The sequence below is a fragment of the Thermobia domestica genome, chromosome 2, assembly GCF_964235325.1.
Source record: "Thermobia domestica chromosome 2, izTheDome1.hap1.1, whole genome shotgun sequence".
Taxonomy (NCBI): Eukaryota; Metazoa; Arthropoda; class Insecta; order Zygentoma; family Lepismatidae; genus Thermobia; species Thermobia domestica.
This window is the reverse complement of record NC_137455.1, coordinates 12,162,116-12,187,041: the sequence shown is the minus strand read 5'-3', so window position 1 is coordinate 12,187,041 and position 24,926 is coordinate 12,162,116. Positions and strand designations below refer to the sequence as shown.

At 38.0% G+C, this 24,926-nt stretch overlaps 1 protein-coding gene across 3 annotated transcripts in view; it reads right to left on the bottom strand.

Annotated features, from left to right (window-relative positions):
* The window catches only part of nvy (CBFA2/RUNX1 partner transcriptional co-repressor nervy), a 509,466-nt gene that overhangs the window by 280,688 nt on the left and 203,852 nt on the right, over positions 1 to 24,926 (bottom strand). The window contains exon 2 of one of the 3 annotated variants that reach the window (XM_081738534.1): positions 22,031 to 22,166. In XM_081738534.1, the coding sequence (XP_081594660.1) occupies positions 22,031 to 22,163 (133 nt within the window). In that variant the 5' untranslated portion in view covers positions 22,164 to 22,166. Of the gene's footprint in view, positions 1 to 22,030; positions 22,684 to 24,926 lie in introns of those variants that run through there. The other 2 variants (XM_081738536.1, XM_081738532.1) reach the window with 2 other exon arrangements.

Here is a 24,926-nt window from a genome sequence, read left to right as displayed (position 1 = left end):
CCAGTGAACTACCGTGACCACTTCAGCAAATTTTGTATTTATTTTTAGACGTTTGTGAGTCCTTAATTATCGTAGGCATTTGAAAGAAGAGCAGAACATGTATAATAATAGTACAAATAGAATCTTACTGCAACTTCACAAAGATCAATTTCGTGAGCAATTCGTGCGTGTCATCTGCGTACTTTCCTGGGCACAGCTGGGCTAATTCGATTTTTTTTTTAAAAATAAAGGTTGATTTTTTTTTAAATTTCTCAATCTCTTAGAAGTGATGTTTCGTGTAATCGGCCTGAGTCATACATGCTCTAAAAGTCCGTTCAATTTCTCGTATCCTGTTTCTTGTTTCAAATGCTTACGCCAATTAGAAACTCACTTACAAACGTTTGAATATAACTACGTAATTACCTGAAAATCGGACTTCGAGTCAGTGGCGTATCGTTTTTACATTTCGGGGCTACAGGTCACACTGTGGTGATCATATTACAATAGTACAAGTAGAATCTTATGGGAACTTCACAAAAAATATTTTTGCGTGATTCACCTGCATGCTTTCCTGAGAACAGGGGGAAAATCTCACTTTTTAAAAAATAAAAAAAAATGATTTTTAAAAATAATCAGCCTCCTCTGAGGCGACGCTTCACGAATACCTGTTCTCTTTTGTGTATTCTGCTTCTTGGCTTAAATGTCTAATCCAATTAAGGACTGACTTACTTACAGCTATCTGAAAATAATTACACAATTTATCGGCTTCGCGGCATCTGGCCTCTATCCTGAAAGGGAATAAGCAGTCGAAAGGTTAAACGTAAAGCGTCATTTGGGGATTCAGGAGGCTCAATTACCTTCCTTCCGAGTTTGTAAGGGAAATTTCACGTTTTTCATTATTTTTAATAATACTACAATGTCGATTTTTTAAAATTACGCATGATGATTTATTCGTATAATTGTTTCACATCGCTGAGATCCATCGATTGATGTATACAGGATGTCTCAAAAGTCCCCTAACATAGGACAACTCTATTATTACCTGAGTTACAACAAAATGTAAGAGGACAAACCATCACCAAATATGACGTTTGCAATCTGAAGCGAATGATTTTTTTTTTTTAAATCGGACGAACCGTTTGGGCTGTACACTCTATATACGCTCAGTGTTAAATGAAAATGCAACGTTGCCATTTATGATACCAGGAGGTGGATAAATTTTGTAAAAGTATGGTAAATGGGGCCATGTTTGAAATGAGGGCTGGACATCGACACGTTAGCATAAAAGACAGTAACTTCATTCACTTATGTTGCGGATCCCGGTAAATGCCAACATTGGATTTTCATTTAACAGTAGGCGCATAAAGAGTGTACAGCCCAAACGGCTTGTCCGATTTAAAAAATTTCTTCGATTTAGATTGAAAATATCATATTTGGAGACGGTTTCCCCTCTTACATTTTGTGGTAACTCTGATAATAGCAGGGTTACCCTATGTCAGGAGGCTTTTGAAACACCCTATATAGTTTTTCTATTAAATGCTAATAAATCGTAAAATCTCTCTCTCTCTCTCTCTCTGTGTGTGTGTGTGTGCGTTAGGGAATAAGTGAAACCCCGGTAAAAGAGAGAAAGCTGCCTAAATGAGGTTAGATAATACGATAGAGAAAAGCGTTCGAAAACGATTGGATACAAAGTAGTCTATTTCTTCACGATTCTATGTTTTAAAAAAATAAATAAAAAGAAAGGCATCGAGCTACCTACTTGACATTTATCTGAACGAAACCTAAGCAGGAGCACGAGAAAGAGAGAAACATTTTCACTTAAAACGTCTATTAAGCAGGAGTTGAGTAAGTAACATAATTATGTGCTAAAGCCCTCCTCACTGTGGTAACTTAGACTACGAGTTTCTTTTCTTCAACATTTCATTCCAAAATAAAAATAAAAGAGATATTTAATAAGATTTTCAGTTTAAAGGTTTAAAAAATTCCAAGGTGAGCAAAAAAAAAGATTTCCTTATTGTGAAAAAAAGAAGAAGAAGAAGAAAATAACACTCATTAATGGTACAAGATTGGCTGTTCCAAATATCGTCCTTGTCTCTTAGTCAGACGCTGTTCCAATGTATACACACCACCCCTCTAATCTCTTTCTACGTAACACACGGATAGAGGAAGAAGGAAAGAAAGAGACAGAGAGAGAGAAAAAAGAAAGAGAGAGAGAGATGGAGAGTAGTACAAGGTTACCACTAAGAAAGGTAAGTACTTTTCGACTCCAATCCAATATTACTTTTTTCGTTAAAAAAAAAGAAAAAAGAAAAAGCTTAGCTTAGGTAAAAATTTCGGAAATAGTCAGGATTGCCAGTAGCACCATTTTTCTGACGTATTTTTAAAGAAGTAGTATACTTAATTTTTCTCCTTCAGTATTCCAAAGACGGTTACACTGTCTCTACGGTGAATATAGTTTAGAGGTTTAGAGTTGACCAAACTTTTTCAGGTTTGAGGTTTTATTTTTTATTACAGAGATTACTGGCGGTCTACCTATAGATATGTTCGATAGGACACTAGAGGTAATGGTAAGGCAATGACAGTTATTGGGACAGACAGTAATGACCACCACGGGCAATATCTCACGACTTGGTGGTCTACCAGTAGACCGAGGACCACGTGTTGGCTACCACTTAAACATTTGTTAAATAATTTTACTTGATCGAAACGATGTGCATATACTTATATTAGCTTTATCGGGAGAGTAGAAAACACGATTAAAATATAATTTGAAAGCATATAGACCTATAAGGTAAATAAGAGGTTGGTATAAGCAATGAAATGATGGGAAAAGATATTAATAATTAGTAAATAATTATACAGATTTGACTTTTTGTCTATTAACTTTAAGTTTAACATCTTTTTCAAGCAGCGTGGCTATATGAGACGAGACCTACTGATTAACGTGGAATCTGAACCTGCCGGGAATCGAACCCGGGTCTCCCACGGAAAAGGCAGTACGCTAACCGCTTAGCCACGAAGGAACTCTCTATTACCTTTGTTAGGGTGTAGAGGGATTACCTATATTGCGTGAGAATCCCTGGTTCGATTCCCGAACAAGTAAGCATGTAGTGGACAACATTGTGCCAGTGGTTTTCTCAGTGTATTCTCTTTTCCTCCCACATCCTCATTCCATTATCATTCACTTCCATTAATCATCCGTCTCCCTTAGCCTAAAGAGCTGGGACATTAAACTGAAAGATTTCGTTTTTTCATTTCATTAACTTTGTTCCATTTTTAGTTTCTATTTTAAAGTATTTCTATGCATTTTTACATTTTTTTTAATGTCCAAACTGTGCTATGCATAAATATAAGAAGTCTTATAAAGCGCCGATGTCCGTCCGTCCGTCCATCTGTCGACAGGTATCAGAACAAATTGGGTATAAAACATAGCGAGAAGGAGTTTTTCGAGATCGACTCAGCGACCAAAGAACAGGTTTCCTTATTCTCTATTCAAATCAGAACTGGTATTACCTGACCAGGATAGCAGTGCGGTTTTGGAAGGATGGCGCTGCTATTGTGTTTACATCAGTTTCTTGGCAAGCGCGGGGGAACAGGGGGAGCGGAGAGTTTCACTCTGCAGTGTATCCAACGGTTTTTAAAAGTTTCAGTTTGGATGTTATGCATAACCTAATCTCTCCGCTTAATAAAGAACGCCGTAAGTTTATGTGGTTGAAGTGAACCATTCCTGCAATAATGCAGATGTATTGTGAATAGTGATATATAAATGGAAATTACCAATTTAAGAACAACATAGCACAATTGACACTTCAGTGAGCTTCTACCGTGGATTAAGCAGATTGTATAGAAATTGATTACGTTTTATTCGATTTCATTATAAAACAGGAGCAGCCTGTAAAACGCTGCTCGCTACTTTGTTCGCAAGTTAATATGAAGAGTGTGTTTTTGTTGTAGTTGTTTTTTGCTTGTTACTTAAGATGTTCTGCAAATAACTTCAATAACTTTTGAAACTGTTTGTTTTAATTTGAGCCAGGGGCGGAACCAGGCTGAATGTTTGGTTGGCGGTCGTTCGAAGTCAAATCAAAGTAATAGTGTATTGAAAAAAAAACTTTAGAAAAAGAAAAGTAGCTATTGTCTGCAATTTCTAGAAAAGAAATGGCCACCTGCGATTTCGAAGGTGGACGTTTTTTGAGCAAGAACGCCAATGTAAGTAATTTCTTGCAATTTATTGCTTTATTTGACTTCTACAACGTAAAACAAAAAAAGTAGGCCTACCTATTTTAAGTTTTATTTTACATTTATAATACAAAGGTGAAAATTCTTAGGTTTTATTTTTAAAAGTAAAAATGTCCTATTCTGTTGGGGGGGGTAACAATTGCCTCGATCGCCCGCCCCTGACTTGAGCATATGTGTGAAGCGGTTTATTACGAACAGGGAAAAAAGAACTGTGATAGATTGATTACAAGTAATCCGGTTAGAAACACTGCTGCTTGCAATTTAGTTCCAAAACCGGCCGCCCGCACTCGTTCGCTGGTCAGGATATAGAAATCAATCATTTTTTGTTTTAACATTGATCAAAACAGAAAACAAAATTTGTTATAGTTAGCAAGAAGCAGTTTTCCGCAGGCGATTCACATAGTTCAGAATTCTACGTCAGTTCCAAAATGTCAAATATGAAAAGAAATTAACTTGCTTCCAAGGTGATTTATTTCCTTAACTCGTTCGCTGCCACTTCACGCCATATATCGTCATTCATACCTATTGCTAAGTGCCATTGACGCCATTTGATGTCAAGAAGTAGTTCTCATTCTACACATTTTCTGTAAAATGGTAAGCAGGTATTAGAGGTCTGTACGGACTGGGTCCTAGCCCTCCTGCTTACAAAACATAATATCACTTCTTGCTCGGACCGGGCCCGGGCAGTACATTTTAAAATATACAACCATATTTCTCAGGCCTAACTTTCTAAATATACTATAGAACGATATTTATTGAACCGTTTTTTCTGGAGAATTTTTAAAGCACAATGGCAAAATTAAACGTGTAATTGCTGTAAAAAAAAATTGCGTTAGTAATTACTTTCTGTAATTCGGGCTTCTTTCGGGCTCATTTGATTATCACACGACCTCAAGCCGGTCTCGGTCCTAAATGCTAAAACATATTTCGGATTCGGGTCGGGCCTCACATTATAAATTTACAGGCCGGGCCGGGGCTGGGCTAAAAGTTGCGGCCTGTGCATACCTCTAGCAGGTATAGAACTTTCATACTCTGGTGGCACACAGTGTTGGCCTGGTCATTTTCTGTAGTGTGGTTGGTTTTCGTTAGATGTGGCTAGTTAGTTGCAAAAGGCTAAATGTTGCAAAAGTGTAGGAGGCACATTGAGTTGGGATACTGAAATCAAGGTGGCAACGAAAGAGTTAAAATAACGATCGAATTCAATAACGCTATGCATTTACCTTAGCCAGTGGATGTGTAAATATTAGGAATTTTCAAAGAATTTTTAATTGAGTATACTCGTTAGTATAGAGTTATCCTGAACAGAGTCACTTAAAGAACTCAGAAAGTTACAGTGTTTATATATATATATTTCTGCATCTATTGAGAGTGCTAAATCTTTCCTTCTATGTCTGTCTAGAATTCTATATCTAAATACATTCCATATGATGTGAGAGCTGTGTTGCTCTCAGAAGGTAAGTCGCAAATCAGTTTCTTCTGGCAACTGTGGCAAGAGAAATAATACACCGCGAAACTAAAATTTACTTTATTTTTTCCACATAAGAACCAAGGACGTAAATAAAATCTTTTCAAGAGATGGAAATTGATGAGAGCCAGGTCAGGACTATATGGCAGATGCGCAAAGGTGACAAAATGGTATTGCGTTGTCACTGCCGTGTGGTCTCGTATTGTCGTCCAAAAGTACAAGGCCAGGGCGCTTCCTGCGAATAGCACACCTCAGTCTTGTCAGTTGACAATACGCTCTGTATTCATTGTTCCAAACTCCATACTTGCTGGGTACAAAATGAATCGCTCGTCAAAACTTTCTGTTAGCACTTGCGATAGCGTCGTCTGCTGCATCTTGGTCGTACGTACGCAACCAAGTAACGTATAGCTCTTGCATTAAGCAGACGTATTATTTGCCATATGAATTGGTGATCTGAGAAACGTCATGTCAGCCATGTGCCGAAAATGAGTTTATATGCAGTTTTGACTCTTGAAGGGTAGCTAGACCATTGGGTTGAAATATATCAGAACTCATACTAATAGTTCGTGCAATATCGAGATGGCAACAAGCGCCCCTGATCTGAGAAATACCACAAATCATTGATTTAGGCCATTATTGATATTATTGACTTATGAAGTTTCCCATATCAGTGATTCATATAGTTTTATGATTTCTAGGGAGGGAAAAGGAGGGGAAGCTTATTTTACAATACATCCTCTTGCATTATTTTACATTTTTCTTTGAGCTCCCTCGTGGCTAAGCGGTTTGCGTACGCGCCTTTGAAGGGGGAGACCCAGGTTCGATTTCGGCAGGAGCTGATGTGGTTCGGATTTCACGTTAAGCTGTAGGTCCACGTCTCATATAGCCTCGCTGCTGAAAGGAACACTAAACTAAAAATCAAATCAAAACATTTTTTATTTATTTTCCTTAAATTGTAATTCAGTTAAATATAGGATTTATTACCTAATTTTAGAGAAGAAAGAAGAATAATCAGTCTTTGCGTTTGGAGCAGGAAACAGAACACAGTACACATGATTTGAATTAGTTACTCCTACGAGACAAGTGTTGTCTCGTCTCGAAAAGGTATCGTGAAAGTGAAGTTTCGTCTCAGAAAATGTTCCTGTTTCCTTAGGAGAGCCCCGTCTTGTATCTCGTCACGTAAATTCTGTCTCATGGACAATTCTAATTCTAAGACTGTCACGAAAACTCGGTCTAATGTGGACTGAGTTCGTTGAAAATGCCAGTTTATCGGGAATGGGGTTAAACAAGAATAAGTACGAGTGTTTCCTCAGAAAATACAGTACTGTACTTGTATGTATTGATTACTTGAGAATAGAACAGAGAATAACCTGCCCAATTACCCTTAAACAAATGGAAAGTAGGTACGTACTTTATGAAGGCATAGAGTCTTTACTATATATGATAATGATAATTAATGAATACACAGTGTACAATAATTTACCTGATAACACAGACCTCAGAAAAATACTTGAACGGGTCTGCGCGCAGGTTTTTTTGTTTTTTTCGCCCTGCCAGGTTGTGGCGGAGTTATCCGGAATGCCGGGTTATTGAGTACCGAGTTTTAGGGACTTCACTGTATCATGTTTCATACAGTATCGATACTGAATAAAAAATATTTAAAAACCCAAAATACGCAAAAAAAACAACTGATTCAACGTATATTCATTATTAAAGTTTTTTTTTAAAAAAAATGAGCTGCCAACACTGGAAATGAAATATAATTTGATCTACCTTGGCTATCAGCATCTAATTTCTTCTAGCAACCCTTTCTTCCTTCCCTCCATGCCCCTCACACACTTACATTCCCCCCTAATGTATCTGCTGAAGATTTTTTTTTATCCCTCGTTGCAGAAACGAAAGAAGGATTTACAAAAAAAAAAAAAAAAAAAAAAAAAAAAGGGGGGAAAGAAAAATAATCCCTCTTCCAACAGAAATGCAATCTACAAGTAGCAATCAAGTGGTCTTAAATGCAAATTATTATTCTACATTTGACGCATTAGCAAGAGTGGATTGGTTCAATGTAAAGCAGTGTTTCTTTTTCGTCTTTTTTTTTAAAGCAAAGACATTTTCTTAAAAAGAAGAAGAAGGAAAAGAGATCTGTGAAGGGCATTATATAGGATTCAAATTGAAATTGGGTTCATTTATATACGCATAACTAAACCACCCAATTCTGAAGAGAAATTACTAAATTTGCTGCATCACTAATAATAATAAAAAAAAAGTTCGTTTTTCTTTAAGTGCTTTTGAAGTTACATATACATTATGCATATTCGTATATAAAATGTGGCCCCGCGTGGTGTAGTCGCTAACTCTCTCGCCTTTGGTGCGAGCGGTCCCGGGTTCGATTCCCGGTGGGTACACTCGGGCGAAAAAGTGTAACACCTTTTTCAGGCCAGCCATCTTGAGTAAAGTTTCTCCTGGGTTTTCCCTCATTCATACTAGGCAAATGCCGGGATGGTGTCTAATATAATGATACCATTCCGCTTCCTTCCTTCCTTTTCATCGGATAGTGTGCTCATCGAGGGACGTCATCTCTCATATGTGACGAGCTAAATGGCCTTAGATGCCAACAGCCCAGAAATTCAATTCCTAATCCTGGTATATAGAGTGTCAATGGATAAATTTATACATAAAATGTCATCATCATCATTACTATTATTATTATTATTATTATTGATATTCTGCCATTAATGACAGGTCGCTTGTCGCAATTTGAAAAGCTTACATGTATAGTGAAATCGCTCAAATCGTCCCCAGGCGGCTACAAAGGAAGTGGAACACCATTGAAGGAAACCGCGTGTTTCTTTGTCACATGGGAGGTGTAATTGAACATGTCCTTCCAGTTGAGGGTGGCCTGCCAGTTGACCTGCTGAAAAAGAAGGCGATGTTGCAATTTTCACCCTCTTGGTTACTGATTCTTCAGTAGTCTTCGCAGAAAGACAGGTTTATCTAGTTTTGTTCGTTACTTTTGTTTTCATTGCATCCTCCTCCTTCCGTCTCTTTTAGCTTGAAGGGCATAATTGTGGGACGTTAAACTGAAATATTTCATTTAATTTGAATTCAATTTGGATATGTTATAATGAAGAGAAAAAAGAAATCAATCATTAGTTTCATATGTGCTTATATTACTCTTAAATATAGCATATTGTTAATATTATGTAACTTTCATAACGATAACGCTTGTACGAACCAAACATGTTAATTAGTTCGCCCCTGTCCTTCCCCCCTCCCCCCCTTCGCAAGGCAGTGCTGCAAAGCCTGATGAGAAAAAAATACAATCTTTCTTTGCCGCTCCCAGAAATCCGTCCTTGACCGCCCCTGTCCATATTATTAAACTGAATTCCTTTAATGATTGTTGTGTTTTATTATTATTATTATTATTATTATTATTATTATTATTATTATTATTATTATTATTATATAATGTATCCATCGATAATAAAAGTTTAGCGATGGCAACAACGTATTACTTCGACACCGAACCCGTGCCGTTTATGGCTTATCTGGAGTGTTATTTATGAGGGCGATTAGGGTAAATTTTCTGCTTGAGTAAAAAGGAAGACGGTTGGGGACCAATAGAACATCTCGACTATAGCCTATGTACTACAGTCCTCAGCTAACGTCACTATTCAAGTTTGTATATCAAATTTTAGAGCAACGGTTTTTGCACTGAGGGAAAAAGAAAATCGCCTAGCCGACCTTGGACCATAAAAACGCCGGAAAATGTGGCGCGTGTCAGAGCGTTCATCCAGCAATCTCCAAAGCGTTCAGCATAAACAGGTCGGCCAGGCGATTTTTTCTCAGTGCAGAAGCTGATCTTCTAAAGTTTGATACCCAAATTTGAATAGTTTTTTTTTTTTTTTTTTATCTACAATAATTGTATACCTTTCGGAACCTTGTCTCGAGACGCGAATTGAACTATGTGGCAACGTCACAGATAAAGAACCACAGAGAAATATACCAATCTATTAAATACCGTAGTAACATTGATTCTTTCCAAATGATAGTTAAAGTCGATAGAGTTCACTGTAGCACCACTTATTAGCATAACAATCTACGTAACTGCTTCATGGATTCGTTGAGCAACGCTAATAGTTCCAAGTTAATCTACGACGTTGCCACATAGTGAAATTTTGATTTCCCATAGCGGCTGAAGGAGATCTTGTAGGGTATACCATTATATTGCATTTTCGCTTTATTTTGACCTGAAGAATTTATCTCTGTTTTCCGTGGACCCCATTTTTAGAACACCCGATATACAGGGTGTCTCAAAACAACACCGACAACGTTTGGGAGGTGATTCCTGACACCAAGTTAAGACAAAAAGAATAGACCATCCTAGGTGCACAAATCTTCCTTTCATAGTTATAGGCTGCTGAAAACAGAAAAACGAACTTTGAAGGTCCATAGCTTTAAAACTATGGGACCTGCCATAGTCGAGTCAAGACTTCACTTAGAAACTAGTATGCACCCTTTGCAAATATCAAAGTTTCAGAATCCTGAGGTACTTTCGCAACTATTTTCATAGACGTAGTTGGTGAGTACTTCATATTATATGCCCTTAGCCAAACTCTCCCTATAAAAATTGCTTCGTGAGTACCTTAGGATTCTTCAACATATATTTTTGGATGGCGTACATATTAGTTCCTCAGTGAAGTCTTGACCCGACTATGGTAGGTCCCATAGTTTTGGAGCTATTTACCTTTAAAGTTCATTTTTTCATGTTTTCGGCAGCCTATAACTCCGAAAGGAAGCATTTGTGTACCCAGGTTGGTCTATAATTTTTATCTTATCTTGGTGTCAGGAATCACCTCCCAAACGTTGTCGGTGTTGTTTTGAAACACCCTGTACAGTATATACACTCGGATGGACATAAAGAAGTTCTACTTCAAATAGTTCAACAATTATTTGAAACTAATTTGACTTGATTTCTATTCATACTTTGCCGTTTCATCAGATTAGAAACATCTATTTCGTAACCATGGAAGTCAAGAAGAACTATCACACCTTAAGTCACTGCACTGTGATGGTAAGCTTGAACTCAACATTTTCAAACAGGAAGAATTATCTTAATGACTGGAGATTAAAAAAGAAGAAGAAGAAGACAAAAGAAAAACAGCAATCCATTTTTTTTTTAGTTGTTTAATTCTTGTTTGTTCTTGTTACACGATAATGTTCTTTGTCTTGAATGTTCCTTGTTGTGTGAAACTGTTTGCTGTGACGAAAGGAGTGGGAGCGAGTAAAGGGAAAGATACAAATCCTCACCCCCACCTAGCCATCGACTCTAGTTGGAACCTTTTAATACCAGAGCGTTGTATCCAAACTTGTGGCAGTGGTGTGTATGGCTACCTCAAATCTCAGGAAAGAGCAGGGGCGTAACGGAGAGTGCAAAAAAGAGGGGGATTTTCGCTCAAAGATTTTGTCCCCATAATCCACTATCTCTACTCTTTTTGTTGTTTTTTTTCCAAAGGGAGGAATTTAACAAAAAAAATCTGGATTGCGTTTCATTTCAATCCTTGTTGTTAGCCCGAACGGAAAACAGTGCTCGTCTTCTTGGGAGGAGCCAAATTGATTGGGAAGCGTAAGAGAGGAGGGGGAAGAGAAAGAGAGGTCCATATACACAGCCTGCCTCTTTTCTCTCTTGGAGTATCCTGAGAGTCCGGCAACACATTCAACACCAGCCAACGCATCCGATCCCCTTTTCCACCACCCACCATTACTTCTATTGCTACCACAGAACACGGGCTGTCCCTAAGATGCTGTGACCGCCACCAGCTGACTGTTCTCACGACGGCTCAGCTCAGAGGCTCTCCGTAGGGATTGGGGGGACGTCGAGGAGACAGGGGGGGCCTAGTGGTGAAAAAAGAGTTCCCGTCTCCGTTCCTAGAACTCTAGCTGTCGTCCAGAGCTCTACAATAACATATCCAGGAGTCCAAGTGGACATAACGAGAGATATGTTATAAAACTATGGATATCGATATTGTTATGGAAATGCTGGTATTTTTCGGTTGTTGAGATGCCAAGCTAAGGAAGCAATTTTCTTTTATTGAGAATAAAGTTCCAAAGATATATATATATATATATATATATATATATATATATATATATATATATATATATATATATATATATATATATATATATATATAAAACAATAGCCTATACCATAGTGTTTATCCATATGTCTAAAACATGCATGGTATCAACCTCAAAACATACTTTACAAGTAAATCCAAGAAAATAAGTCAGTACGAGAGCCTATAATGGAAACCGGATTATCTTCCTGACAGAATGGAAGGAAATCGGTTTGAATGTACAGGGTGGCCCATAATTATGCGACATAAACACATTACTCTCACATTTTCCCTTACAAGAATTTTAATCTCTGTTCTCTATGGCATGGTCCACGAATGCATCATTCAAATCGATACATGCCTGGAGACGAAAAGCAACGTTGTCACAAGCAGATTGACAGACTCATACTGGTATCCCATGAAACTCTTTTGTGATGTATTCCTGTAGTTCGGCCAAATTGCGTATTTGATGTTGATACACTATGTCCTTTAAAACACCCCGTAAGAAAACGTCACGTGGTGTTAAATCAGGAGATCAATCTGGCCACTCCACAGACCCACGTTCGACCGATCCAGAGGTTCGAAAATGTTTTCGTTCAGCCACTCTCGCACTGGTATGTTACACCAATGTCTTTAAGTCCAGTGACCGTTATCTACACTCTCGAGCAATACAGTGTTGCCATATCGAAACTTTTTGCCGAGAATTACAAATACTACAGTCAAATATCATATTACATACATAATTATGGACCACAGTCTATGAAACTTGGCGGAAATTGGTAAGAGGAAGCAAAACATATATGTAGCATTCTCCCTAAGATATTCCTAGTTACTCTTATGTGTTGGATTTCAAATACTGTTTTATTATTACAAGAATAAAGGTATATTAACTATACGTAAATTGGTAAAGTGGTTGTGAATACCATGTGAAAGCATTTATCAACCTTTAAAAATCAAAGTTTAAACCATTTATCTGTGATTAAGAAACCTGATTGAATCTGCCAAGATAACTTGCCAAAGTCAAGTGCATAAAGGGCATTATTTAGTTTCACCCCCAAATCACTTGGTAGTGATTCGGTTCGTTATTTGTAACTATGATGAGTGTAAATACAATGTGAACGTATGACATAAAAACTACAGCGCATAAAACACAAACCAACTTGTCCTAGGTGCCCACTAAAAAGTATGAATGCTATTTAACCGTGTCAGAACAGGAGTGCATCAGGTGGGCCCAAGCAGTAGTGAAGAGGTGCCTCCGTAGGAAACAGGCGCGTCAGCGACGGTGGGTATACATATAAACGAGGTAGTTTATAACGGCTCACTATAAATCACAGTCCCGGCTTCGGAATCGTCGAGGGATTTCAAGGAGATGCTAAATGCCATCCTATATAAATTTACAAGATGGAAGTAGATCATTATGAAAGAATTGGTGGAAAGGAAATGTGAGGGAAAATCCATGGAAACGATATTGTCCACCACAAACTCACATGATCTGGGCTCAAACTAGGGACACTAGCACCAGAGCTGAATTTTCTTAATGAAAGGAACATTAAAAGTAAAGGCTCTTTTGTGACTAAGGTTAAAAAAGAGACGAGAAACGAGACACGAGACGAGGCACAGTCTTCCAACAGAAAAAATGCACTTGCCGGCACGAAACACAGATCTCCCAATAGAAACAGATACACTTTTTGAGACGAGACACAGTTCTTTCAATAGAAACACTTTCCGATACGAGAAACAGTTCTTCCCATATTTACAGATACACTTTTCGAGACGAGACACTTTTCGAGTTCTATAGAAACATACAACTTCCGAGACGAGACACAATTGTTCTACTAGAAACAGACGTACTTCCGAGACATCACTTCCTTGACATCTTTTCAAGACGAAACACTTTTAACCAGTGGCGTACGCAGAATTTCATCAAGAAGATTCAAACACTTAATCTCATATCCTTTCGCGACAAACTGATAACCGTGCTTTTTGTGGCAAAATTTAAACCCCAAACCTTCCTTGCGTACGCCACTACCAGCAACTCTTTCCCTCGGAGGCAATTCTATTTGCGACCCATTGCTACGCAAACCTGCAGATTACAGTGTGACCAAGCGGGCTCAGCGCAGTGTTGCCACACTTGGTACAATTGTACCAAATTCAGCCCTTTTTGTCATTCATCCGCCCATTGGTACCACGCAGGCATTTTCAGCCCCTTTTGTGAAAAAGTTGGTACAATTCTACCTAATTCAGCACCATTTAACAAATATTTGTCACATTTTCAAAAGTGTCAGTAAAATTTTTCCTACATCTCACGTTACTCTAAAAAAATGCTGTTGAACATTCATTTTTGTGACGTTACACCGTATAACGATACGAACTTTGTGTAGAAAATTCGTAATTCGAACTATACCGGAGACGAGAAAGAAGCAGTGTGGTAGAAATTTTAGTCGTCCTATTTGGATGTTTTTAAAAATTAATTAAAAAAAACTTTCTTTATTTAAACTCTTGGAAAAGGGGGGGGGGGTTATAGAACTTTACCTCTGTTACTTTCATGTTATAAAGCCATGTGTTACACTTAGGGGTACAAGTGGATCTGAAAAAGTAGAGGAATGCATGACGTCACGCTGTTCCGCGTGCCTATCTTTGCCCATTGTAAATTTTTAGAAGTGAGGGATGCCACAGATATTTTCTGAAAGTGGGAAGATGGCGTCCCCCGCGTTCCCCGACACTTTTACCCCCGATGGTATAAAATAAAGAATTCAGCCCTTTTTGTTTCAATTTGGTACTATTTTTCAGCCCACTCCAGAGCTAGGACCGTGGCAACACTGGCTCAGCGCCTCTTGCGACTACTTTCAGCCCCCTCTGAAACATAGAGTTGCATATTGGTATGTATATATGAATGTAAGATAAACGCAAATTAGCTTCCCCAAAAGTGATTTTTCGCTCCCCTTCTCCACCTGTCTTAATATTTTGATTGCGGGCCTGTTGCTAGATGTCAAAACGAAGAGGTTAGCAAGAGTTTGCATAGAAGCATATAATTTTGTAGCAAGTAACATAGATGCTAAATATTTATGATGATAATGATGACAACAATGTCATGCCTTTTGATCCACCCAATACAAAAAAAAAAAAAAAATCCTGTTCAATCGTGATAACTAATCCATAGTTGGTCGGAAAGCCATGGAAGTAGGCGATTCATATTCGATTAAAACAAAAATGATATGTGTCTGTGTGTGTGTGTGTGCGTGGTTTGTTAATAACAATAGACGTTTCAGTAGGGGAAATGTGGGAAAAAATGGCGTCAAAAAGGTGACACAGAAGGTACAAACATTAGAGACAAGTTATTTCTTGTCCTCCTGTCTCTCTCTGTTCTTTCATTCTTTTCTTTCTTTCTTTCGTCAGTGTTATTATGAATATTTTATTACAAATGTCGTTTTTTTTCTTTGCTTCCAATTTGGTCTTGTCGATAAAAAAATGAGATTATAGCGGGAAAATTGTCACATGTTATCGTTTTTGATGTAGTAGTTAAAATGGGTCCGTTTTTCCTTCATTTTCAGCCGAACATAAATACAATACATATCTATCTATATGAATCCTTTATATGTGCCCACAAGTTTTATCTTCCACTAGTAATAAAAGGAAATGGTTTCACTAATTGGGACTTCTGTTCTGTATTCAATTGTATTTTTATTTTCCCTCATTACTTTCTATTTGTTCCTGTGTCTCCATGACATTTCTCTCTGAAAGAAGGAGATAACTGTAATAAGAAAATCGGAGACAAATCTGGTTTGTACAATGGATGTCACTACATATATATTCTCAATTTTATCTCCATTTTCTATTTCGAAGATCCACATGTTTTTTTGTTCTTTTATATGCCTGTCATTCTTTCGATTTTATTTTATTCAATAAGGATTTTATTTAAATTAATTTTCATACTTGTTAAAACTCATTACGCCCAGGAATTAACAAGAAATAGATTTAATCAGAGTTGCCATCTTGCAACTTAAAATAACTGAGTATTTCATGGAGTTAGTAAAATAACCAGTAATAACAAGTTATATGAAATGTTTAAGTTTAACATCCCTATTTGCCCTTTAGGCTAAGGAAGATGGTGGTTAAAGCAAATGAATGATAATGGAAGAATTGGTGGAATGAGCAAGTAGGAGGAGACGGGAGTACTCCGAGAAAACCCACGGGCACGATATTGTCTGCCACAAACTTCCTGGTAATAAAGTTATTTTAGTAACTCTATGGAATATTTCGAGTTTATTATTTCTTTTTAATTACTTGCAACTCCATCGCTAATAAGAGGATCATTTTCTGGAATCTTCCTTGAACCTCAACTTGAGGTCATCTCTCATCATTAACACCTTATCCTCGCATTCCTTGGCCCTTTCTTCAGGGCTGTAGCCAGCCCGAAAATTTAGGGGGGGGGCGGCTGAAGTTAGGGGGGCCCGATCCAACCATATTATAATTCATAACCATATTATAGTTCATTTGCAAGCCTACCGTGAAAATTTTAGGGAGGCCAGCAAAAACCCGCCTCCTAGACCCCCGTGGATATGGGCCTGCTCTTCTTCTCACTCAACCTGAACCTTATACCACGAGATCGTCCTATAATTTCACTTAAGTTCATTTTCAGATATTTTCATAAGGCTGATAAATTAAGGTTGGACCTTATGGGGAACGATTAGAATTATTATTATTATTATTATTTTTTTTTTTTTTATAGTCCTTCCAGTCTGTAAGTTTATTCCAATGAACATGTATTTTCTCCTGTTATTCCTTATGCTTAGAACGAAATTGAGAATATTTGGTACTCTAGATAGACACCGGATGTTGCTGTTAATTGGATAACTCGTTATTTGACGACACTACAGTGGGCTATTGCAGTGGACAACTTTTTCCCCCAAATTAAAGCACTCCGTGTGCACAAACGAATTATATATTTGTTTCATATGAATCTTGTTTTCTTGTTCCCTCCTAATTTATATTCTGTGCATCAGAAAACAACGAGATTAGTATCAAATTTTTAAACTGCACAAAACGGGTGGTCTTAGGTGTTAAAAAGCGCACTATAGTGCTGCAAAAATGTCTTGAGCCGTGGCAAAAATGTGAACTAAAGCTCACACCCTCGACACACCCACGCGTTGAGCCAATAAGGGTTCAGCTACTGCTAAGCGAGAGAGCCTTGCAGCCGTCTGCGCCAAAAGCAGTGGAATTCCTTCAGCCGATAGCAGCGCTTGGAACCGAAGACTAGGTGTCAAGTCAATGTGGTATATGTATAGAAACATCGTCAGAAAACTCCAAATGCTCGAGTTGAGAAAACCCATTTAAAAAAAATACTTATTGCACTACAACTATTTTATGAAACAAGTTAAAAATCTACGTACTAACGTTACTATTCTAAGGAATATTCTCAACTATAGGCCTATGCTAAATAGTCTGCTGAAACCAGGGCCGCAACCAAAAATTTATATTGGAAGGGGTCCAAGCTTTGGAAGGTCCAACACTACAAGCCACTACGTTTATGTAGTATTGAACAGGTATTGTTTTGCACCCGAAAAGACAATAAGTAACTGTAAAATACTTCCATCTATATTTTGAGGGGTTTGGGGAGTCCGAACTCGGTGGATGACACGTGGATACACCCCTGACTGAAACAGTACTAAGTAGGACCATAAGTTTTTCAAGTGGTGATTACAGAAAAATGCATTTTTCCTTATAATTTGTTGCCTTATAACTTCATCCCATAGAGTTATAATTGCAGGACACGACACGAAAGTAGAAATAATTTCAACTGCTTGATGCTAGTTAATATCACATTGACAGCGCAAGAAATTTTCAAAGATAATGATTAGAAAAAAATGTCATGTTTCATCGTGTAAAAAAAATGCTTCTGCTCTACAGGGCGTTACAGAAATTTGTCACAATATTTTGGGAAAAATTACTCACACCAAAATAAGAAAAAAAAAAGTTCATATGGACCTGTGGTCGGAAGTACATACTTTCGTAATTAAAGAGTGCCAGAAATGTGATAAAAATGAACTTTAAAAGTCCATAGTTCCACTACTATAGAACCGATTGTAGTCGGGTTAAGACATCGCTGAGGAACTAATACGTGAGCTACCCAAATAATCTTTCAGAACCTCCAGTACTTGCACAATCATTTTTAGAGAGACTGTTTGGGAGTACTTGATCAGTCTCTACCTACCTCTCTCAAAATTGGTGTGCAAGTACTGAATCATTCTTAAAACATGGATATTTTGATAGTTCACATACCAGTTCCTCAGTGATGTATTGACTCGACTATGATAGGTCCCATAGCAGTAGAGCTACGAAATTTTAAAGTTCACTTGTTTCAAGTTTTCGGCACCCTGTAGCTCCGAAACTATCCACTTTTGACCACAGGTCCATATAAACTTTTTTTATTATTATTTTGATGTGATGAATCTGTTCCCAAAATATTGACAGATTTTTGTAACACCCTGTATTATATGGCAAGATTTTTTATGATTCAAATTGAAGTTGTTTTTATTTTTCGTACGAAAGAGTACGGTCTGCGGAAAAACAGACAAAATTTGCCTTCTGACAATTTTAATACCCAATCAATGCAACTGATATTCCATGTTTCGGTTCACTTGCAAAACAGAATGCAATCAAAGCTATTGGATAAGTTGCAACCCTGTTCGTTGGAAAAAATACATAATAAAGGCAGTAGAGACTTGTAGATTGAATTATGGATAAGTTTCTCGTTGAATTCTCTTCTGTCTGTGGCAGTATTATAGTACTCGCGCCAAGTCGTGAAGCTTGGGCTCTAAACCAATCATAGAAATATTTTGATTGAGCTCCGATGCATCGGAAAACTTCGGTACAATTCGTGGAGCCGCTTCCCGAGCGCACACTTGGGGAAACGTCAAACAGCTCAAATTCACCAACAATGTTGCCAAACTTTGAAAACATAGTAAACGAGTATATAAAAAAAGCCATTTAAAAATTACCAATAATAACACTGCACAACAATAACTACTGTAACAACTATTCTAAAATGGTAACAATAGCACAAATAGTAACAACGAAAACATAACGCAACAAAAAAGAATTAACAAAACGAAATTTGACGCCAATCCGACAACACTGTACTCTCGGGAGATGTTTTCCGTGTAACGCGAGAGAAGAAACTATCAAAATTTGATGGGTGGGGGTTGACAACTGGAACACACCCTCGCGTTCTATTGGGTGATGAAATCGGTAGATCTAGGTTAAGCCTCACGACTCGGCGCGGGTACTATAGAGCTACATCTCAAGTCCCCTATCTCCGAGTAAATAAAAAATAATTTTAATCTTAAAAAGATATGCTTTTGTAAATGAAGGAACTCAGTTTTTGTACAGCTGTTAACACTAGAGTGAAAAAGCTGACAACTGCGACTTAAATGCTAAGATACGAGCTTGTAATTTTATTGGTAAATTAGTGACTACCATTGATTTTAAAAAGTCTTCTGTAAAACTACGGAAAACAGGCACACTGAATTGTCACTTGTTTCATACAATAAAAGCTGTACTGTTTCAATTGTGCTGTTCGTCCTTAAAAGTACCTTGCTTAGATACCAAAGAAGATTACTATGTAGTGACTTTGCAATGGACTTATCTCAACTTTTGTTTATTTCCGCCAATAGCAGACACCTTTTCCGGTATTCTATATCGTAAACACCTTGTGAAGATATGAAAGAATATTACAAATTACATTAATCTCACAGTGGAGGCGACGACAACGGCCCCGCAGACCCCGTTATGTACGGAATCTACCAACTTTCAGGAGCCTCCTAAAGTGATTAATTTCGTTCTGTGCTAATTAGGGAACCATCTTCATAAAGCAAATTACAATACATTATTAACAATGATATTTTTTTAAGTATGCGGAAATTTTTAACATTCCCATATTCAATGCGAAAAATGTTCTTCTGGGTGCAAAATTAGAAAAAATGAACATGATGAGCATTTAAAAAAATGAAATCTTAAAGTTTTACGTTCTACAGTTACCCCAGCTAGGCAAAAGATGGCGATGATTAGAAATAAATGAAATAGTGAATTGAAAAAAATGGGAGGAAACGGGAGAATCCCGAGGAAACCCACGTACACGATGTTTTTCCACCAAAACTCTCACTTAGTGCGAGATGGAGTCAAATCAAGGACCCCATGCACCAGAGGTGAACGCTCTACCACTGAGCCACCGTGGCCCCCAATATTTTAAAATTAGATATACCTTCCTTGTTCACATTCTTCTTCTTCTTTCTCTCCGGCTTTTCCAACCCATGTGGGATCAGTGTTTCTGGTGAGTCTTCTCCATAAAACCCTGTTATGGAATTCTTCACCTCTTAGACCTTTCTCTCTGAACTCATTCTGAACAATTTCCTTCTTGATCTTCCTCTACCTCTCTTCCTATCCGCTCACTCTTCTGTCGTCTTGTCGTTTGTTCTTGTTATTACAAGCCCATACCATTGCAGTTTTATTTCTTAGACCTTCTTAGACATCTCTACAACCTTGGTTGTTCCCTGTACTATTCCTAATCCTAATTCCTCTCATTCCTTACTCTGTCTCTTCTAGTTATCCCACACATAAAGTACAGCACTCTCATTTCAGTAACATTCATTTTTCTTTATTCTATGCCAATTTTTATTGACCATGTTCCTGCTCTGTATTTGATTGCTGGCCTAAACCCTGTAGACCCCCTTCCAGACAAAAGCTACATATCGGAATATTCCAAATGGTTCTCAGAACATTTTATTTCAAGATTTCGTTTCTTTTTTCTTTCTTTTTTTTTTTTTTTTTTTTATGAAGCTAAACTATTAACTATATCTTCATTATTCGTAGTAACAAGAAGGGAACTCAAGTCATTGCTTACGAATTTATTGCCTACACCATCCCTTGCAAATCTATCTTTAGCTTTCTATGGAAAATGAAAATTTTTATAAGTGGTGTATTAAACATGGTGAAAAATTATTGTGTGTGTTATTATAGAAAGAAAAGAAAAGAAGAAATGAAAGAATTTGCATTATTTTGAATATTGTAAATTGAAAATATGTAATATTTATGCCTCGCATCAGAATTCAAAGAATGCCTTCAAAACAATGCCATATGCAAGGGCGTTTGTGCTTTAACTCCTTCCTCTTAAGCGAAATATAATGAAATAATAAAAATTTACTATTAATATAAAAACCATGCTTGTCATGAAAGGAAATGCAATCCCCTCCCCATTGATGATTTTCTGCGTACGCCAGTTGTTCAAAGAGCCCCCTCGTGTCTATATGGTTAGTGTACACGCCTTTGGTATGGGAGTCCCAGGTTCGAGTTTCGGCGGGAGCTCACGTGATTTCGGAGCCCATGTTAAGCTGTTGGTCCATTCTCATATAGCCTCGCTGCTGAAAAGGACACTAACCTCACATTCGACCATCTAATCAAGCCACTCGGTTAGCGTACGCGCCTTTGACGTGGAAGACCCGAGTTTGATTCCCGGTAGGAGCTCATGTGATTCAGATTCACGTTAAGCTGCACGTGTACGTCTTATATACTTCGCTGCTGAAAGGGAAGCTAAACTAAAAATCAAATCAAATCAAACTATTTAACCCACTGATTCAAGGTGAATCCATAGACTAAATACAGGAATACATTTATTCTATGGTGAAACATTACTGGAGACCCCAAAGCGGGTCTCGTCGCCACTGGTAAGAAATGTCCTCAAAGTGCATGTATGAACACATTTACGCGCTTTACAGTTCCAATGGTGAAGTTTTTATCTCTTTCTGAAATTTAACGATTACCTACCGCTGCACTACCTTACATATGCTGAATCTGTTGTCAGAAAGTCTTTCCATAAACATATTTTTCACCTATTTGTATATATCAAAAGAGGGGCTTCGCCCAAAACGCACGAGCTTTGAGGGGGGGGGAATCATACTCTTCACACTCACTGTCTTCAAGAAATTAAAAGAGCATTTATTATTTACGTGTATACATTCGTTAAGACATTATCTTCAGCTGTCGTTAATTGTTAACTACCGTTTGCCATTGCCTTCAAATGTTGTCAACGAATACCATGTACATCAACAAAGAGAAGCTTTTCCGTGAATTATGTAAATGTACAGTGACTTTGTTCATTCTGAATATTAAGTTGTTTCTATCTTTCTTTCAGGACAAAAGTAAAGAAACGGTAAACGAATCTCGTGACATGCAAACTTACCTTTGGGCCTTCCTCTTGAAGCACCTCCTTCCGGGTAAGCAGGTGGCGTTGGTTGTCGTCGGGTCCCAGCAGGTTCCTTTGTTAAACCCGCTTCCCTGTCCGGAAGCTCCTCTTTAATCACTTTCGGTTCCATGGACTGAAACAAACAATGAAGCATTGCACATGTATTTTTTTCAGTCCAAATTCACAATTACAAACACACTATAACATCACACATTACATACACGATATGCTCAAGTGTTAACTCTCACAAATCGCCACTAAATACGCGTATAACCTGTTGAAATCACTCAGTGACACTGAACTAAAATTATAAGGAAATGCTACTTTCTTCACTGCCTATTGAAATCACCAAGACACCTGCTTAAAAACGGCACGACACCAAGGAAAGTACCAAAACCACAAACGTCTTATTCAAGAAGTGTACATACTCTTTAACTCCTCACTAACTCATACTTAAGCACATCATTATGCTCGTGGGATTACACATCAACAACAATGCTTGTGGACATTGTGGTTTCGTCTGAACTCAAGTCTTCTTGACCTTGGTTCAAAGGCTCTCATAAATCATTCCTGAAGCTTGTAGAGGACGAGAAGACGTTTCACGCCAATAGTTTGTCTGCTGTCAACTGTGAAAGAAGAGGCGAGAGAACCCCGAACCTCCCCAACCACTTTCAGAGTGTTGAAGCTTGCAACCAATCCAGTAGCCCAGGTGGTGAGTCCCCCTTCTCCCTGTACTCTTATTATTATTTTTTTCCAAGCCAATGGGAAAGGGACTTCTAGGCCAACTGGCGCGAGGTGACGTAGTTTTAAGTGGTTGACAGTGAATCGGTTGGATGGCTAATGTGTGTTGTTCCTAATGGAGTGGTGTTTACAATGGTTCTTGTAAAGATAACCTACTGTTTATCTCTCCGGACTCCGCCTGCTACGAAAGGCTTATTCTTTTACTAGTGTTTTTGAACGCGCATTTGAGACATTTAACAAACTACGGTAATTCCAAAGATGTAAACATGATAATCAGTGTTTCCAATTAATACAAAATATTCTCTCGCAAAACCTGTCTGTCTCAGATGTATGCAAGCTGGGCTTTCGGGCTTATAAATGGGCGCGAAACTGTGTGACAGCGAATCTTGTAATTGGATAGCGAGCCAATCCAAATGCAAATCTCAATGAGGGTATTTATTTCTTTTAGTTATAAATAATCTACCATCTTACATTCAGTACTGTAACATTCTTTTCTTCGCGGACGATCTTAAAATACACTGGGGGGGGGGGACGTATGTGGCGTACTGTATGTAAAATTGTAGGTTACATGTGTGAATGCTATAATTTTTGGACTTAACGTACAGCGAACGTATAACTGAAAAAGTATATTTTATAGGCACTTTTTGTATAAGTGTTCCGAATAAACGTACTTTCTGTATGAACGAAAAAAAACTGTATATAGGCGGCACGTATATGTATGTAATATATAGAAGACTGTTAGACATAGAAGACTGTCATACATCCTGCAACGGCATGATGTAACATCTAAGCAGGAAAAGTTGTCCGGATAGCTGATTTTTCTCAGTCAGATAAAACTCAGGTGGGAAATAATAGTAGATTTTATTGTAAAGAGGCAAGAACAAATATCCTCTCTAAGTCTCCTATATGAAGGATGAGGGCTTCTTGATTTGTGTATGTGCGTGTGTTTTAATGTCAGAGTTAAAAACGAAAACTACAAACTAAGGTAACATGCCTGCGCAATATTCAAGTTTGAAATGTGTCAGCCGGCTCGGCGCCATCCTGTATATAAATTCATGTTGCAAAAAGTGCTTCAAATTAAACATTAGTCAAAGAGAGGAAAATCAAAGTAATAATATCAAACGTCGGGCCGCGAATAAAAATGAAGATGTTAGAGATTTTTACAGAAAAAGTGGCTGGTCAACGTAATACGAATACCTGAATGGAGACTTGTCTTTTAGTTGTATTTTTTTTTTTTAAATCTTCTGACCACTAGGATCGTTCTACAAGGTAATGCTATTAGTACCAAGCCAAGTTTTAGAAAAGTCCAGATACCATGTAGTCACTTTCAAATGTTCACAACTCAGATCCTACTTAGTTTAGGCACATGAAACAAGAAACAAAGTATGCAGAGTGGAACAAAGCTCAAATAATAGGGTGTTACCTTAACAGTCAGGAGGTTGTGGGTTCGATTCACGCTGCCGATTATCCTAACTGGAGTTCTCCTCAGTCCAACCAGGCTAATACCGGGATGGTATTTACTAAACAGGCCCTGGCTAATACTCTCCCAAACCCTTTCCATTGTTACTGTTGTTGTTAGATATCCATATAAAATCACCTCTGAGCTGTATCTGATAGTTGTTAAACATAAAATGAAATCTTAAGTTTTACGTCCCAAGGTTATGCCAGCTAGACTATAGGAGACGGTGATGATGAAATAATCAATGAAATGGTGAAGAAAGTGGGAGGAAACGGCAGAACCCGAGAAAACCCACGGTGTTTGTCCACCACAAAGTTCACTTGGTGCGAGCTGGGATCCAATCAGGAACCCCAAGCACCAGTGGTGAACGCGCTACCACTGAGCCACCGCGGCCCCCCTGGTGACTACTAAATAAATAAAACGTTAAAGGGGCGTCAAGCGTCCCCCTATGACAACACCTGAACCGTCTGCCCCCAGACATGGAATGCAGGTCAAATAATTCCCAGATCGCGCCAAGTGCACTTTGTAGTGGACGAACGCCATGTGCGTGGGCTTCCTCGGGGCTCTCCCGTTTCCTCCCACTTAATTCATTTCACCATTTCATTCATTTCTCATCATCACCGTCTCCTTTAGCCTAGCCGGCATAACTGTGGGGCGTAAAACTCAAAGATTTTCCTTTCATTTTTGCAAGTC